The sequence below is a fragment of the Lepisma saccharinum genome, chromosome 10, assembly GCF_977018435.1.
Source record: "Lepisma saccharinum chromosome 10, izLepSacc3.1, whole genome shotgun sequence".
NCBI classification, from domain to species: domain Eukaryota; kingdom Metazoa; phylum Arthropoda; class Insecta; order Zygentoma; family Lepismatidae; genus Lepisma; species Lepisma saccharinum.
The window spans coordinates 38,971,877-38,990,577 of NC_139238.1; the positions used below are offsets into that span (position 1 = coordinate 38,971,877).

At 37.4% G+C, this 18,701-nt stretch overlaps 1 protein-coding gene across 1 annotated transcript in view; it reads left to right on the forward strand.

The window, feature by feature from the left end:
- The window catches only part of LOC145993873 (S-formylglutathione hydrolase), a 66,371-nt gene that overhangs the window by 25,623 nt on the left and 22,047 nt on the right, over positions 1 to 18,701 (forward strand). Inside the window, exon 5 of the mRNA XM_083129739.1 lies at positions 14,574 to 14,796. Within this exon, the coding sequence (XP_082985865.1) occupies positions 14,574 to 14,796 (223 nt within the window). The remainder of the gene's footprint in view (positions 1 to 14,573; positions 14,797 to 18,701) is intronic.

Consider the following 18,701-nt stretch of genomic DNA (forward strand, 5'->3'; position numbering starts at 1 on the left):
CTCTTCTAATCTTATTAATAGGGTCTTTCTCTATTTTCTCAAAATCGTTACCTTTAAAGCTATCTTCTAATTTTTGGTGATATTCCTCTCTGTCCATGATAACCATCTTGTTTTCTTTATCAGACCTAATTAGAAATACGTTATTCGCCTTCACCCATTTTCTTACATTTTTTAAATCGCGTCTTAGGTTTTCGTTTACTTTCTCTTTCCGAGTTCTATCTCCCCCTTTCATGTTCGCTTCCTTTTTAATTTCTTTTTGCAAGTGTTGTTCTACAATATTACGTATCCTTTGTCTAACCTCAGTTTTATCCTCCCTTTCGTCAATAGTTGTTACGATCGTTTCTGCTGCTATTATGAATTCCTCTTTTTCAAGTTTCTCTACCCCTATTGCAAATTTCTGCCCCTTGTTCATAATCCTAATCAACTCTTTAGGTGGTTCGTGGGTGGTTAAATTTAAAATGTTCTCATTATTTCCCCACTCCTCTGTTTTTTGTTTCTTATTCTCTAGATTATCCTTCCTATTCAATTTTAATTTCATCAATTTCCTCTCTATAGTATTACTATCCCTAAATTTGGCTTTATCCACAGCTCTAAAGTGTCTCTCTTCAATGCGGTTCCACGTCACTTCGTCTAGTTCCCCACTAACTTCCAAATGTAATCTATAGCATTCCTTATTAAGACGTTCGACTTGTCCATGTGCCTCCCTAATACATTTCCCTAGTATTTTAAACTGTATTTCTTGTTTTTGTTCAATCATGCCTACACTCAACGGTTTATACCCCCATTTTAAAAAGTTTGGTAAAACCCCCATTTTCCTGCATTGTTTTAAAAATCTAATCCTGATTAAACCCTTATTCAACTTAATCCTCTTATTTTCTAGTGCACGCACTTTTCTCCCCGTATCGGAGATCAATAGCATTTTATAGGTTTGTCGCGTGTTACTCACAAATCCAGAATATAGAAAAGGAAAGTTAAAAATTGTACTTACGTATGTGAGTATAGTGCTCTTATTGTAGAACGACGTTTCAGAGATTGACTATCTCTTTCCTCAGGTTCGTATAAAAACTAAGTACTTGGCATAGTACTGCGTCAAAAATGTAATATGAGGATTGTGGTTAAGGGTTGGTTAGGGTACATTTAAAATATTAAGTTTTTGCTATTAGAAGTACGTAAAAACCAAGCCGTTCCCTAATAAAACTTGTACAGTAGACCTATTCACAGGTAAAAAAGTTAAAAAAGTTAAAATTCTAAAAACCTGCATAAATCACAATGCAACCTGCAGGTTTGGCCTTTCCTACCCAACTGTGCTTATCTATCCACATGAAGGTCAATTCTCAACGAATATTTCCCCTCCCCTTAATTTTCTCGTTTCCCCTTATTACGTCACAAATCCAACGTGAATTCACGTTCCTCTCTTGCAGCTTGCATAACTTCCGGAGTGACGTGGAAACCGATATTGGGTTCAATCTTCCAGGCTTTATCCCATTTTTTGAGGAAATTGATCCACCCTTCTTCCAAATTTCCTTCGTCCCTATTAAGATTACTCTTCCCCCCCCTACAAATACTCGCTGTTTCATACACGTTTCTTCCTAATTTCCTCCCCTCTTTTCTGATTACCTCTTTTTTTGCGATTCTATGCCCACTTTCCAAAATATGTTCTGAGAGACCCGTTTTGGGAACTTTTTCCCTTATGTCCTTTTCATGCTCGCTCCATCTTTTACCCATATTTCGGCCCGTCTGTCCTATGTACTCCTTCCCGCATTGGCATTCTATTCGATAAACCCCCTTCTGTTTTTCCGGTATTTCCCTAGTTGTCTTTCCTTTCTTATAATCGGTGAAGTATTTTTCTACATTCTTTGGTGCTTTCATCCCGCAAACGATTCCAAAATCTCTCGTTATTTTTCCGATTTTTTCCGATACGGATTGATGGTAAGGGATGCCAACGTACTTTACCCTCCTATTTTCGATTTTTTCCCCTTCTTTTTGATCCCCTTCTTTCCTAATAATTTTCCGTGCTCTCTCCGCTATCTTATCCATTTCTCTATTTGTGTATCCATTTTTTAATCCTGTTTTTCTTATCCACCGAATTTCGTTGTCTTTTTCTTTTTCATTATTGCATAGTCTACCGGCCCTAATAAAAAAGTTAAGGAATACGTTTTTCTTTGTTATTTCGGGGTGCGCCGATTCCTTGTTAATATATAAGTTCCCCGATAGGGGTTTATGATGTACTCCTGTTCTAATCCTATTCCCTTCTTTCAAGATACTAAGATCCAGGAAATTGATTTTTCCATCGCTTAAGTTTTCCCTAGTGAAGTTTATTCTTTCGTCTTGTTTTCCTAATTCTTCAAAAACCTTGTTCAGTGCTACCCCCTTTCCTATAATCAAGATATCATCAACGTATCTCCCATAATATTTAATACACATTCCTGTTTTTTCCATTTCGGGTATAGTAGCGAGCATTTTTATGCACTTCATTGAGAAGGCAGCTTTGGAAAAAACAGGAATGTGTATTAAATATTATGGGAGATACGTTGATGATATCTTGATTATAGGAAAGGGGGTAGCACTGAACAAGGTTTTTGAAGAATTAGGAAAACAAGACGAAAGAATAAACTTCACTAGGGAAAACTTAAGCGATGGAAAAATCAATTTCCTGGATCTTAGTATCTTGAAAGAAGGGAATAGGATTAGAACAGGAGTACATCATAAACCCCTATCGGGGAACTTATATATTAACAAGGAATCGGCGCACCCCGAAATAACAAAGAAAAACGTATTCCTTAACTTTTTTATTAGGGCCGGTAGACTATGCAATAATGAAAAAGAAAAAGACAACGAAATTCGGTGGATAAGAAAAACAGGATTAAAAAATGGATACACAAATAGAGAAATGGATAAGATAGCGGAGAGAGCACGGAAAATTATTAGGAAAGAAGGGGATCAAAAAGAAGGGGAAAAAATCGAAAATAGGAGGGTAAAGTACGTTGGCATCCCTTACCATCAATCCGTATCGGAAAAAATCGGAAAAATAACGAGAGATTTTGGAATCGTTTGCGGGATGAAAGCACCAAAGAATGTAGAAAAATACTTCACCGATTATAAGAAAGGAAAGACAACTAGGGAAATACCGGAAAAACAGAAGGGGGTTTATCGAATAGAATGCCAATGCGGGAAGGAGTACATAGGACAGACGGGCCGAAATATGGGTAAAAGATGGAGCGAGCATGAAAAGGACATAAGGGAAAAAGTTCCCAAAACGGGTCTCTCAGAACATATTTTGGAAAGTGGGCATAGAATCGCAAAAAAAGAGGTAATCAGAAAAGAGGGGAGGAAATTAGGAAGAAACGTGTATGAAACAGCGAGTATTTGTAGGGGGGGGAAGAGTAATCTTAATAGGGACGAAGGAAATTTGGAAGAAGGGTGGATCAATTTCCTCAAAAAATGGGATAAAGCCTGGAAGATTGAACCCAATATCGGTTTCCACGTCACTCCGGAAGTTATGCAAGCTGCAAGAGAGGAACGTGAATTCACGTTGGATTTGTGACGTAATAAGGGGAAACGAGAAAATTAAGGGGAGGGGAAATATTCGTTGAGAATTGACCTTCATGTGGATAGATAAGCACAGTTGGGTAGGAAAGGCCAAACCTGCAGGTTGCATTGTGATTTATGCAGGTTTTTAGAATTTTAACTTTTTTAACTTTTTTACCTGTGAATAGGTCTACTGTACAAGTTTTATTAGGGAACGGCTTGGTTTTTACGTACTTCTAATAGCAAAAACTTAATATTTTAAATGTACCCTAACCAACCCTTAACCACAATCCTCATATTACATTTTTGACGCAGTACTATGCCAAGTACTTAGTTTTTATACGAACCTGAGGAAAGAGATAGTCAATCTCTGAAACGTCGTTCTACAATAAGAGCACTATACTCACATACGTAAGTACAATTTTTAACTTTCCTTTTCTATATTCTGGATTTGTGAGTAACACGCGACAAACCTATAAAATGCTATTGATCTCCGATACGGGGAGAAAAGTGCGTGCACTAGAAAATAAGAGGATTAAGTTGAATAAGGGTTTAATCAGGATTAGATTTTTAAAACAATGCAGGAAAATGGGGGTTTTACCAAACTTTTTAAAATGGGGGTATAAACCGTTGAGTGTAGGCATGATTGAACAAAAACAAGAAATACAGTTTAAAATACTAGGGAAATGTATTAGGGAGGCACATGGACAAGTCGAACGTCTTAATAAGGAATGCTATAGATTACATTTGGAAGTTAGTGGGGAACTAGACGAAGTGACGTGGAACCGCATTGAAGAGAGACACTTTAGAGCTGTGGATAAAGCCAAATTTAGGGATAGTAATACTATAGAGAGGAAATTGATGAAATTAAAATTGAATAGGAAGGATAATCTAGAGAATAAGAAACAAAAAACAGAGGAGTGGGGAAATAATGAGAACATTTTAAATTTAACCACCCACGAACCACCTAAAGAGTTGATTAGGATTATGAACAAGGGGCAGAAATTTGCAATAGGGGTAGAGAAACTTGAAAAAGAGGAATTCATAATAGCAGCAGAAACGATCGTAACAACTATTGACGAAAGGGAGGATAAAACTGAGGTTAGACAAAGGATACGTAATATTGTAGAACAACACTTGCAAAAAGAAATTAAAAAGGAAGCGAACATGAAAGGGGGAGATAGAACTCGGAAAGAGAAAGTAAACGAAAACCTAAGACGCGATTTAAAAAATGTAAGAAAATGGGTGAAGGCGAATAACGTATTTCTAATTAGGTCTGATAAAGAAAACAAGATGGTTATCATGGACAGAGAGGAATATCACCAAAAATTAGAAGATAGCTTTAAAGGTAACGATTTTGAGAAAATAGAGAAAGACCCTATTAATAAGATTAGAAGAGAGATCAAAAAAGGGGTAGAGACAAGCATTACATTGGGCACAAGCGAAAAGAAAACACTTATTAAGGAAATTAAAGTTGGCAACATACCAATTGCTTTTGGGATACCTAAGACACACAAACAAGGCATACCACTTAGACCTATTATACCAACATACGAACATCCTGGATATGGGCTAGCAAAATTGCTGGTAAAAAGAATAAGGAAGGTAAATGAGAACACCCAATACAGCGTTAGGAATGCCGTAGAAGTTAAAGAATGTATAGAAAATCTGGAAATTGATGACGAGGATACAATAAGTAGTTTTGATGTTGTTAACTTATACCCAAGTGTACCGAGGGGGCGGGCGGGAGATTGTTTACTAAGGTGGCTGTTAGATAAAGGAATAGACATCCTAACTGCTTGGGAATATGTACGATGGTATAACCTTGTAACGGAATATAACTTTTTCTATGTCAATGACAGTATTTATAGACAAAAAGAAGGCTTGGCGATGGGAAACCCCATTTCGGGTATAGTAGCGAGCATTTTTATGCACTTCATTGAGAAGGCAGCTTTGGAAAAAACAGGAATGTGTATTAAATATTATGGGAGATACGTTGATGATATCTTGATTATAGGAAAGGGGGTAGCACTGAACAAGGTTTTTGAAGAATTAGGAAAACAAGACGAAAGAATAAACTTCACTAGGGAAAACTTAAGCGATGGAAAAATCAATTTCCTGGATCTTAGTATCTTGAAAGAAGGGAATAGGATTAGAACAGGAGTACATCATAAACCCCTATCGGGGAACTTATATATTAACAAGGAATCGGCGCACCCCGAAATAACAAAGAAAAACGTATTCCTTAACTTTTTTATTAGGGCCGGTAGACTATGCAATAATGAAAAAGAAAAAGACAACGAAATTCGGTGGATAAGAAAAACAGGATTAAAAAATGGATACACAAATAGAGAAATGGATAAGATAGCGGAGAGAGCACGGAAAATTATTAGGAAAGAAGGGGATCAAAAAGAAGGGGAAAAAATCGAAAATAGGAGGGTAAAGTACGTTGGCATCCCTTACCATCAATCCGTATCGGAAAAAATCGGAAAAATAACGAGAGATTTTGGAATCGTTTGCGGGATGAAAGCACCAAAGAATGTAGAAAAATACTTCACCGATTATAAGAAAGGAAAGACAACTAGGGAAATACCGGAAAAACAGAAGGGGGTTTATCGAATAGAATGCCAATGCGGGAAGGAGTACATAGGACAGACGGGCCGAAATATGGGTAAAAGATGGAGCGAGCATGAAAAGGACATAAGGGAAAAAGTTCCCAAAACGGGTCTCTCAGAACATATTTTGGAAAGTGGGCATAGAATCGCAAAAAAAGAGGTAATCAGAAAAGAGGGGAGGAAATTAGGAAGAAACGTGTATGAAACAGCGAGTATTTGTAGGGGGGGGAAGAGTAATCTTAATAGGGACGAAGGAAATTTGGAAGAAGGGTGGATCAATTTCCTCAAAAAATGGGATAAAGCCTGGAAGATTGAACCCAATATCGGTTTCCACGTCACTCCGGAAGTTATGCAAGCTGCAAGAGAGGAACGTGAATTCACGTTGGATTTGTGACGTAATAAGGGGAAACGAGAAAATTAAGGGGAGGGGAAATATTCGTTGAGAATTGACCTTCATGTGGATAGATAAGCACAGTTGGGTAGGAAAGGCCAAACCTGCAGGTTGCATTGTGATTTATGCAGGTTTTTAGAATTTTAACTTTTTTAACTTTTTTACCTGTGAATAGGTCTACTGTACAAGTTTTATTAGGGAACGGCTTGGTTTTTACGTACTTCTAATAGCAAAAACTTAATATTTTAAATGTACCCTAACCAACCCTTAACCACAATCCTCATATTACATTTTTGACGCAGTACTATGCCAAGTACTTAGTTTTTATACGAACCTGAGGAAAGAGATAGTCAATCTCTGAAACGTCGTTCTACAATAAGAGCACTATACTCACATACGTAAGTACAATTTTTAACTTTCCTTTTCTATATTCTGGATTTGTGAGTAACACGCGACAAACCTATAAAATGCTATTGATCTCCGATACGGGGAGAAAAGTGCGTGCACTAGAAAATAAGAGGATTAAGTTGAATAAGGGTTTAATCAGGATTAGATTTTTAAAACAATGCAGGAAAATGGGGGTTTTACCAAACTTTTTAAAATGGGGGTATAAACCGTTGAGTGTAGGCATGATTGAACAAAAACAAGAAATACAGTTTAAAATACTAGGGAAATGTATTAGGGAGGCACATGGACAAGTCGAACGTCTTAATAAGGAATGCTATAGATTACATTTGGAAGTTAGTGGGGAACTAGACGAAGTGACGTGGAACCGCATTGAAGAGAGACACTTTAGAGCTGTGGATAAAGCCAAATTTAGGGATAGTAATACTATAGAGAGGAAATTGATGAAATTAAAATTGAATAGGAAGGATAATCTAGAGAATAAGAAACAAAAAACAGAGGAGTGGGGAAATAATGAGAACATTTTAAATTTAACCACCCACGAACCACCTAAAGAGTTGATTAGGATTATGAACAAGGGGCAGAAATTTGCAATAGGGGTAGAGAAACTTGAAAAAGAGGAATTCATAATAGCAGCAGAAACGATCGTAACAACTATTGACGAAAGGGAGGATAAAACTGAGGTTAGACAAAGGATACGTAATATTGTAGAACAACACTTGCAAAAAGAAATTAAAAAGGAAGCGAACATGAAAGGGGGAGATAGAACTCGGAAAGAGAAAGTAAACGAAAACCTAAGACGCGATTTAAAAAATGTAAGAAAATGGGTGAAGGCGAATAACGTATTTCTAATTAGGTCTGATAAAGAAAACAAGATGGTTATCATGGACAGAGAGGAATATCACCAAAAATTAGAAGATAGCTTTAAAGGTAACGATTTTGAGAAAATAGAGAAAGACCCTATTAATAAGATTAGAAGAGAGATCAAAAAAGGGGTAGAGACAAGCATTACATTGGGCACAAGCGAAAAGAAAACACTTATTAAGGAAATTAAAGTTGGCAACATACCAATTGCTTTTGGGATACCTAAGACACACAAACAAGGCATACCACTTAGACCTATTATACCAACATACGAACATCCTGGATATGGGCTAGCAAAATTGCTGGTAAAAAGAATAAGGAAGGTAAATGAGAACACCCAATACAGCGTTAGGAATGCCGTAGAAGTTAAAGAATGTATAGAAAATCTGGAAATTGATGACGAGGATACAATAAGTAGTTTTGATGTTGTTAACTTATACCCAAGTGTACCGAGGGGGCGGGCGGGAGATTGTTTACTAAGGTGGCTGTTAGATAAAGGAATAGACATCCTAACTGCTTGGGAATATGTACGATGGTATAACCTTGTAACGGAATATAACTTTTTCTATGTCAATGACAGTATTTATAGACAAAAAGAAGGCTTGGCGATGGGAAACCCCATTTCGGGTATAGTAGCGAGCATTTTTATGCACTTCATTGAGAAGGCAGCTTTGGAAAAAACAGGAATGTGTATTAAATATTATGGGAGATACGTTGATGATATCTTGATTATAGGAAAGGGGGTAGCACTGAACAAGGTTTTTGAAGAATTAGGAAAACAAGACGAAAGAATAAACTTCACTAGGGAAAACTTAAGCGATGGAAAAATCAATTTCCTGGATCTTAGTATCTTGAAAGAAGGGAATAGGATTAGAACAGGAGTACATCATAAACCCCTATCGGGGAACTTATATATTAACAAGGAATCGGCGCACCCCGAAATAACAAAGAAAAACGTATTCCTTAACTTTTTTATTAGGGCCGGTAGACTATGCAATAATGAAAAAGAAAAAGACAACGAAATTCGGTGGATAAGAAAAACAGGATTAAAAAATGGATACACAAATAGAGAAATGGATAAGATAGCGGAGAGAGCACGGAAAATTATTAGGAAAGAAGGGGATCAAAAAGAAGGGGAAAAAATCGAAAATAGGAGGGTAAAGTACGTTGGCATCCCTTACCATCAATCCGTATCGGAAAAAATCGGAAAAATAACGAGAGATTTTGGAATCGTTTGCGGGATGAAAGCACCAAAGAATGTAGAAAAATACTTCACCGATTATAAGAAAGGAAAGACAACTAGGGAAATACCGGAAAAACAGAAGGGGGTTTATCGAATAGAATGCCAATGCGGGAAGGAGTACATAGGACAGACGGGCCGAAATATGGGTAAAAGATGGAGCGAGCATGAAAAGGACATAAGGGAAAAAGTTCCCAAAACGGGTCTCTCAGAACATATTTTGGAAAGTGGGCATAGAATCGCAAAAAAAGAGGTAATCAGAAAAGAGGGGAGGAAATTAGGAAGAAACGTGTATGAAACAGCGAGTATTTGTAGGGGGGGGAAGAGTAATCTTAATAGGGACGAAGGAAATTTGGAAGAAGGGTGGATCAATTTCCTCAAAAAATGGGATAAAGCCTGGAAGATTGAACCCAATATCGGTTTCCACGTCACTCCGGAAGTTATGCAAGCTGCAAGAGAGGAACGTGAATTCACGTTGGATTTGTGACGTAATAAGGGGAAACGAGAAAATTAAGGGGAGGGGAAATATTCGTTGAGAATTGACCTTCATGTGGATAGATAAGCACAGTTGGGTAGGAAAGGCCAAACCTGCAGGTTGCATTGTGATTTATGCAGGTTTTTAGAATTTTAACTTTTTTAACTTTTTTACCTGTGAATAGGTCTACTGTACAAGTTTTATTAGGGAACGGCTTGGTTTTTACGTACTTCTAATAGCAAAAACTTAATATTTTAAATGTACCCTAACCAACCCTTAACCACAATCCTCATATTACATTTTTGACGCAGTACTATGCCAAGTACTTAGTTTTTATACGAACCTGAGGAAAGAGATAGTCAATCTCTGAAACGTCGTTCTACAATAAGAGCACTATACTCACATACGTAAGTACAATTTTTAACTTTCCTTTTCTATATTCTGGATTTGTGAGTAACACGCGACAAACCTATAAAATGCTATTGATCTCCGATACGGGGAGAAAAGTGCGTGCACTAGAAAATAAGAGGATTAAGTTGAATAAGGGTTTAATCAGGATTAGATTTTTAAAACAATGCAGGAAAATGGGGGTTTTACCAAACTTTTTAAAATGGGGGTATAAACCGTTGAGTGTAGGCATGATTGAACAAAAACAAGAAATACAGTTTAAAATACTAGGGAAATGTATTAGGGAGGCACATGGACAAGTCGAACGTCTTAATAAGGAATGCTATAGATTACATTTGGAAGTTAGTGGGGAACTAGACGAAGTGACGTGGAACCGCATTGAAGAGAGACACTTTAGAGCTGTGGATAAAGCCAAATTTAGGGATAGTAATACTATAGAGAGGAAATTGATGAAATTAAAATTGAATAGGAAGGATAATCTAGAGAATAAGAAACAAAAAACAGAGGAGTGGGGAAATAATGAGAACATTTTAAATTTAACCACCCACGAACCACCTAAAGAGTTGATTAGGATTATGAACAAGGGGCAGAAATTTGCAATAGGGGTAGAGAAACTTGAAAAAGAGGAATTCATAATAGCAGCAGAAACGATCGTAACAACTATTGACGAAAGGGAGGATAAAACTGAGGTTAGACAAAGGATACGTAATATTGTAGAACAACACTTGCAAAAAGAAATTAAAAAGGAAGCGAACATGAAAGGGGGAGATAGAACTCGGAAAGAGAAAGTAAACGAAAACCTAAGACGCGATTTAAAAAATGTAAGAAAATGGGTGAAGGCGAATAACGTATTTCTAATTAGGTCTGATAAAGAAAACAAGATGGTTATCATGGACAGAGAGGAATATCACCAAAAATTAGAAGATAGCTTTAAAGGTAACGATTTTGAGAAAATAGAGAAAGACCCTATTAATAAGATTAGAAGAGAGATCAAAAAAGGGGTAGAGACAAGCATTACATTGGGCACAAGCGAAAAGAAAACACTTATTAAGGAAATTAAAGTTGGCAACATACCAATTGCTTTTGGGATACCTAAGACACACAAACAAGGCATACCACTTAGACCTATTATACCAACATACGAACATCCTGGATATGGGCTAGCAAAATTGCTGGTAAAAAGAATAAGGAAGGTAAATGAGAACACCCAATACAGCGTTAGGAATGCCGTAGAAGTTAAAGAATGTATAGAAAATCTGGAAATTGATGACGAGGATACAATAAGTAGTTTTGATGTTGTTAACTTATACCCAAGTGTACCGAGGGGGCGGGCGGGAGATTGTTTACTAAGGTGGCTGTTAGATAAAGGAATAGACATCCTAACTGCTTGGGAATATGTACGATGGTATAACCTTGTAACGGAATATAACTTTTTCTATGTCAATGACAGTATTTATAGACAAAAAGAAGGCTTGGCGATGGGAAACCCCATTTCGGGTATAGTAGCGAGCATTTTTATGCACTTCATTGAGAAGGCAGCTTTGGAAAAAACAGGAATGTGTATTAAATATTATGGGAGATACGTTGATGATATCTTGATTATAGGAAAGGGGGTAGCACTGAACAAGGTTTTTGAAGAATTAGGAAAACAAGACGAAAGAATAAACTTCACTAGGGAAAACTTAAGCGATGGAAAAATCAATTTCCTGGATCTTAGTATCTTGAAAGAAGGGAATAGGATTAGAACAGGAGTACATCATAAACCCCTATCGGGGAACTTATATATTAACAAGGAATCGGCGCACCCCGAAATAACAAAGAAAAACGTATTCCTTAACTTTTTTATTAGGGCCGGTAGACTATGCAATAATGAAAAAGAAAAAGACAACGAAATTCGGTGGATAAGAAAAACAGGATTAAAAAATGGATACACAAATAGAGAAATGGATAAGATAGCGGAGAGAGCACGGAAAATTATTAGGAAAGAAGGGGATCAAAAAGAAGGGGAAAAAATCGAAAATAGGAGGGTAAAGTACGTTGGCATCCCTTACCATCAATCCGTATCGGAAAAAATCGGAAAAATAACGAGAGATTTTGGAATCGTTTGCGGGATGAAAGCACCAAAGAATGTAGAAAAATACTTCACCGATTATAAGAAAGGAAAGACAACTAGGGAAATACCGGAAAAACAGAAGGGGGTTTATCGAATAGAATGCCAATGCGGGAAGGAGTACATAGGACAGACGGGCCGAAATATGGGTAAAAGATGGAGCGAGCATGAAAAGGACATAAGGGAAAAAGTTCCCAAAACGGGTCTCTCAGAACATATTTTGGAAAGTGGGCATAGAATCGCAAAAAAAGAGGTAATCAGAAAAGAGGGGAGGAAATTAGGAAGAAACGTGTATGAAACAGCGAGTATTTGTAGGGGGGGGAAGAGTAATCTTAATAGGGACGAAGGAAATTTGGAAGAAGGGTGGATCAATTTCCTCAAAAAATGGGATAAAGCCTGGAAGATTGAACCCAATATCGGTTTCCACGTCACTCCGGAAGTTATGCAAGCTGCAAGAGAGGAACGTGAATTCACGTTGGATTTGTGACGTAATAAGGGGAAACGAGAAAATTAAGGGGAGGGGAAATATTCGTTGAGAATTGACCTTCATGTGGATAGATAAGCACAGTTGGGTAGGAAAGGCCAAACCTGCAGGTTGCATTGTGATTTATGCAGGTTTTTAGAATTTTAACTTTTTTAACTTTTTTACCTGTGAATAGGTCTACTGTACAAGTTTTATTAGGGAACGGCTTGGTTTTTACGTACTTCTAATAGCAAAAACTTAATATTTTAAATGTACCCTAACCAACCCTTAACCACAATCCTCATATTACATTTTTGACGCAGTACTATGCCAAGTACTTAGTTTTTATACGAACCTGAGGAAAGAGATAGTCAATCTCTGAAACGTCGTTCTACAATAAGAGCACTATACTCACATACGTAAGTACAATTTTTAACTTTCCTTTTCTATATTATAGATTGTCATAGTATTTCTGCAGCTCTTGTTCTGTGGGTATATAATACACACTTCTAGCATTCTAGCAGATGAAATTTTTGAGTGAACCTGCTTTTCTGTAATATACAAATGACAGGCACTAAAATATGGTATGTGCTTCTCAAGAAATTTCAAAAGATTGGTCATTGCTGTCATCAGCTCCCATCAGAGATGATGTGTCCTAGGTTCGATACCCGGTGGAGGCACATAGTGGTTCGGATCCCACTATAAACTGTAGCTCCAGTCCCAATTAGCCTTACTGTGCACAAAGTGGACTTAAAACACCAAATCAAACCAAACCCATCAGAGATGACAAGGAGGGAGAGTGGAGAGTTAGGAAGATTATAATTTTGTTCGAGTATATTTAAATTTGCTCACTTGATAAGAATGTGCCGAATACTTAAAATAGCATTATATATGTGGTAGAGTGTAGGGTCAAGCCCCTGCAACCAATTACTATGGGTGAGACGGTGGGTAGTTTCCAATGCAAAGCCAAGTTTGTATTACCTCTTCTCTGTGTGAGAGACAGTAGAGGTACCCCATGCGCCAATGGTTCGCATGACAGCTTGGATCTTGTTCCCAGTTAGCATCATACCATTTTTCCTGTCAGATCTGAAGGAGGAAAGAATGAAATGCACACTGAAGATCTCTTGATGGTAAGGACACTAGCAATTGAAAAATGTTCTGCACTATAGAGTTTCAAAGTATAGTGATTGCAGAGCCTTGCACTCTACAGCCCAGTAAACGAAGGATTTTTGCCGGAACTAATTAGGAGAAAGCTGAATTTTGGTGCATTGTTAGATCATCGTAGGAGTATTTTATTTTCCCAAAGTCCCCAACCCTTCCTTTGTAGTGTTTCAGGAAATCATGCATATCTCTGAAACTAGTGGACATATCAGGATGTTCTTTTTTAAATTTTAGTGCCAACATTATTCTCTACAAATTTGGTCCTCTTCATGTTTTAAATATTCCCAATGATTTTTGAATAATTTTAAGACAAAATGAAAAAAATGTAAATTTTTATACTTACTTTTTTCTCTTTGACATTGTATTTTCATTAAGAATGAATATATTGGAAAATTATCCAAACAAAAGTTGTAGAGTATAAAATTATCTTTAATTTTATACCAATAATGACAAGCTTGCTATTAAAATTTGCGGTGTAGTGAGTAAAGTTTGAATGCGCACGCACGCTTTCACTCACTATGTGCACTCCCCTACTCTCGCTGCCTCGTGCAAAAGTTTAGTTAATTGGAGTACTGAATGCATACGGTTCTGAGTATAATATATTCATTCTGGAGTAGAGTTATTTGTGTGGAAATTGTTGGTGGAAGAAAGGTTTGCCCTCGCTATGACCCCTAAATCCAACAATTAGTTTTCATTTCTTCAGCGTAATCATGTCCATTGATATTACAGTGGCACCCTGATCTTATGTTTCCGGATTTTACATTTTCCCACATTTTAAATTTTTCCAGCTTGGTCCCCTGAAAAACGAAAATTGAATTTCCACTGTTTTAGCATGAAACTTCCAATTTTTACTTTGAGATAAATGCTTTGAAAATAACACTGTTAATATTTTGTTGTGTTTGTCGTATTGCAGCATGGGAGGGCATGGAGCTCTGATTTGTGCCTTGAAGAACCCTGGAAAGTACTTGTCTGTGTCTGCTTTTGCTCCAATTTGCCACCCAACAAAATGCAATTGGGGGAAGAAAGCCTTTGGTGGGTACTTGGGTACAGAGGAGTCCGAGGCATGGAAGGACTATGATGCAACGGAACTAGTCAAGAAATACAATGGACCACCTTTTGAAATACTGATTGATCAGGTAAATAATATTGAAATTTTAACCTTAAATGTAAATTGAGCTGAACATGGAAACAGTTTTGAGATATTGTGAATGTCGTTGAACAAAAAATACCACCAGTGATATTTCTTAATGTTTAGGTTTATTTTGTTTTCTGAATTTTATATGTAATAAATTATCGGTTCAGAATGGGTTTCACAGCTTTCAGCTTGCAATCTCCCCATTGAATGTTCTGGGTTTGAATCCCAACCTGGTCATGGGTGTACATTTGTAAGTATCCTTGTCCTTAAGAGCCATTATTTTGAAATTCGAACAAAGTGAGATAGTTCTATTTTTTGTTTGGATTGATTTTTTTTTATATGTTGAAGTAGGTTATGAGAAATGAATATTTTTTCAAGACAAGGACTGTTCCATTTGGGACAAAGAAAGGGAGTAAAAATGGCTGTTCCACTTTCTGATAGGGAAGGAAGTGTGTTAATTTACATTGACATTTCATAAGATTTTGAATTTTTTTTTCTCGAAAATGGGACGAGGCCCCAATGATTTTTCATTTCCATGTGATAGTACATATATTCAGCTACAAGATGGCATACTAAATTTTTTTCTACTCTTCCGCTGTTTTGAGATAAGCCTAATTGTATGTTGCCGATCTCGCATTTTTTGAGTGTTTAAAGGGTTATCTGCTAACAGCATCAATATCCAAGTAATGTGCTATATCAGGTAGCTTGTCCTAATAGTGAGCTTCCATGCCCAGTAAACAAAATTTTGGGGTAGTGTTGCTAAAGAACCAAGATGTCGAGATTCTTTGCTTGCGGCAGTTGCCCTGGGAGACGTTGCGCTTTTCGGCGACTTCAACCTCTCAATTGACTGGCAAGACCCTGTGAATGGAACAGCAAAATGTACGAACGACGCATGGTTTATTGAAACTTTCATTTGTGGTTTAAACCTGAAACAACATAATTTGTTCAACACCAGGAAGGACAGCAACCTGGATTATGTTCTGTCCACCCTTAACGATATTAGTATCACGCCACGTAAGAACCTCCTGACCTCCGACCACGACAGTTTGGATGTTTCTATTCTCATCCCCCCACCCCCTAGAAGAGGTCATCGCCCCTCCATCCAGAACAAACGCTACCTGTGGAACCGAGCGCCGTGGGAGGAGATAAGACTTTCCCTCGACTTCTTCCCCTGGAGCATCTTGGAAGACGGGACGGTCGACGAGGCAGCTGACCTATTTACAGGTGTCATTCAAGCAGCAGTGACGGACCACGTGCCTACAGGGAAAATATCTTCTCGTAGATTTCCGTGTTGGTTCGACTCCGAAGTGCGGGATGTACTGGCCAACAAGACACGAGCATGGCAACTTTGGAAGGGCTTCCCGAGTGAACACACGCACAATACCTTTGCTGCTCTGCGACGACACTCAAAGTATCTCCTTCGAAAAAAATATAAGGAACATATAGACAATATCACTGCAACAATCCCGGAAAACCCAAAAAACTTCTTTAATCTAATAAACTCAAGGAAAAATAACAGTAGGATTCCAGCTAAAATTACGCATGATAGTGAAAGTGCGATAGGGGACCGAAGGGCAGAACTCTTCAACGCTTATTTTCATGGTAACTTCTGCCCCCAGTCTTCCCATGCAGCGTTGCCAAATGTAAGACCAGTCTGTTCCTCCTCCCTAACAGCGCTTGTCACTACACCCGATGAGGTGAAGGATCTATTGTCGTCTCTTTCAGTTCACCGTGCCCTAGGACCGGACGATATCAACACCATGTTCCTCAGAAAAACTGTGCAATCCCTGTGCTATCCCCTCTCCATTCTCTTGAACAGATGTTTTTCGGAAGGCATCTTTCCTCGCGCTTGGAAACAAGCTAACATCACACCGATTCACAAAAGTGGTAACAAAAATTTTGTTTCATCTTACAGACCAATCTCCTTACTCTCTCCTCTGTCCATCATCTGTGAAAAAGTAATCAAAGACAGACTGTACAAATTTGTTTCTCCGTACTTAAGCTCTAAGCAACATGGTTTTCTTCCTGGTAGCTCCTGTCTTACAAACCTGTCTGTTTTACTCTCACATGCTATGAAATGCATTTCAAATAATTCACAATTAGATGTAATATACTTTGATCTGACCAAAGCCTTTGATACTGTTAGTCATCGTCTTCTGATTCACAAATTATGCAATAGATTCAACATTCATGGCAAATTTCTCACCCTTCTCACAGATTACCTTAGCGATCGCCAACAACGTGTCGTTCTTCCTGGAACTGTTTCTAACTTTCTTCCTGTCCTCTCTGGAGTTCCACAGGGTAGTGTTCTAGGACCTCTCTTGTTCTTATTATTCGTCGATGACCTTGCCGACCATCTCACAGCTCCCTCTAGCAATTACCTTCTTTTCGCAGATGACTGTAAAATTTTCAGGGAAATCTCCACTTCCGACGATACTCATCTTCTTCAGAATGATATAGCAACATTTACTTCCTGGTGCCTGACATGGGACCTTACATTACATCCTGACAAGTGTACTACTCTCACTATCTCTCTCAAGAAGAATCTGTTAAAGTCATCTTACTCCATCTCTGGCAATAACATCAAAGCAGTATCCTCTCATAAGGACCTAGGCATTGTTTTCGACCAAAAGCTCACATTTGAGGAACATATTTTATACACCACAAAAAAGGCCATGCGTCTCTTAGGTTTACTCTACCGTTTCACTGAAATTAGTGACATTTCAGCCCTCACTTTGTACTTCAAATCATTCATCTCCCCAATAATAGAATACTGCTCTCCCGTCTGGTCCATGGCATGTCCCACTCACCTCTCCAGAATCGATTCAGTCTTTAATTTCTTCCTAGCTATAGTCCGTCACAGGGTTCCCTCATTACGCAATTTTTCATCTCCGCATCTCTTGTCTTTTCTAAACTTACAAACTGCTTATCAGCGACGTTTGCAGAATGATTTCAGTTACTTATACAAAATTGTGAATGGCAAAATCCGCTGCAACACACTCCTTGAGGAATTCCACTTTAGAGTACCTATGCGCACAACTCGCAATACAAGGTTATTTTATACAAAAAAACCTAGACTGGAAACTCAAAAAAGAGCTCTCTTTTATAGACTTGCCACACAATACAATGATCTCCCCTCAAATATTGATATATTTTCCTCCGAGTTTACCTTTCGGTCTTCTATCAGAAGAAATACTTGTAATTAATATCACATAGTGCCATCTCTTACTTATTTTTTTGTTCATTTGCTATTCACTTTTATGTTGTTTTGTTACTCTTAATTATTTCTTATTTATTTTTATTTATTTATTTTATTTTATTTTTTATATTTATGCTTATTATAATTATTGCTTTCTCATTGTTGACAATTTCAGTGTAAAATGGCCACCTGTGCTGTATCTGAAATTTTCTCAAATAAATAAATAAATAAATAAATTAAGGGCCGAAAACAGGCAAAAAGTTCATTTTGGACCCTCTTTGTTGCCGCATAACAATGAAAAGCAACAATGCCCCATCAAAACAATGGAATGTATATAAGCAAACAGTCTTATACTAACCTTATAAGTGTTGTTGCTTTCCAAAGATACAACACTCCAAAGTTTTTTATGAAAAATGGATGGTATGACCTTGAACTTTGACATTTTCTACAGGGCAGGGAAAATTTTTTCAGGGTCTCAAAATTGCAGAATATTCATTTCTCATGACCTACTTCAACATATAAATATATCACGGTGATCAAAAGATACAACTATCCAAATATCACGTTTTTGTTCGAATGTCAAAATAATGCCTCTTGAGAGGCAGGCAAAGTGATAGCCACAACTGCTTCTGATGAAAGAATTAGTCAACATAAAATAACAAAAATATGCATGCAATATAATAGGTTTTGGTTTAGAAAGAGAATAG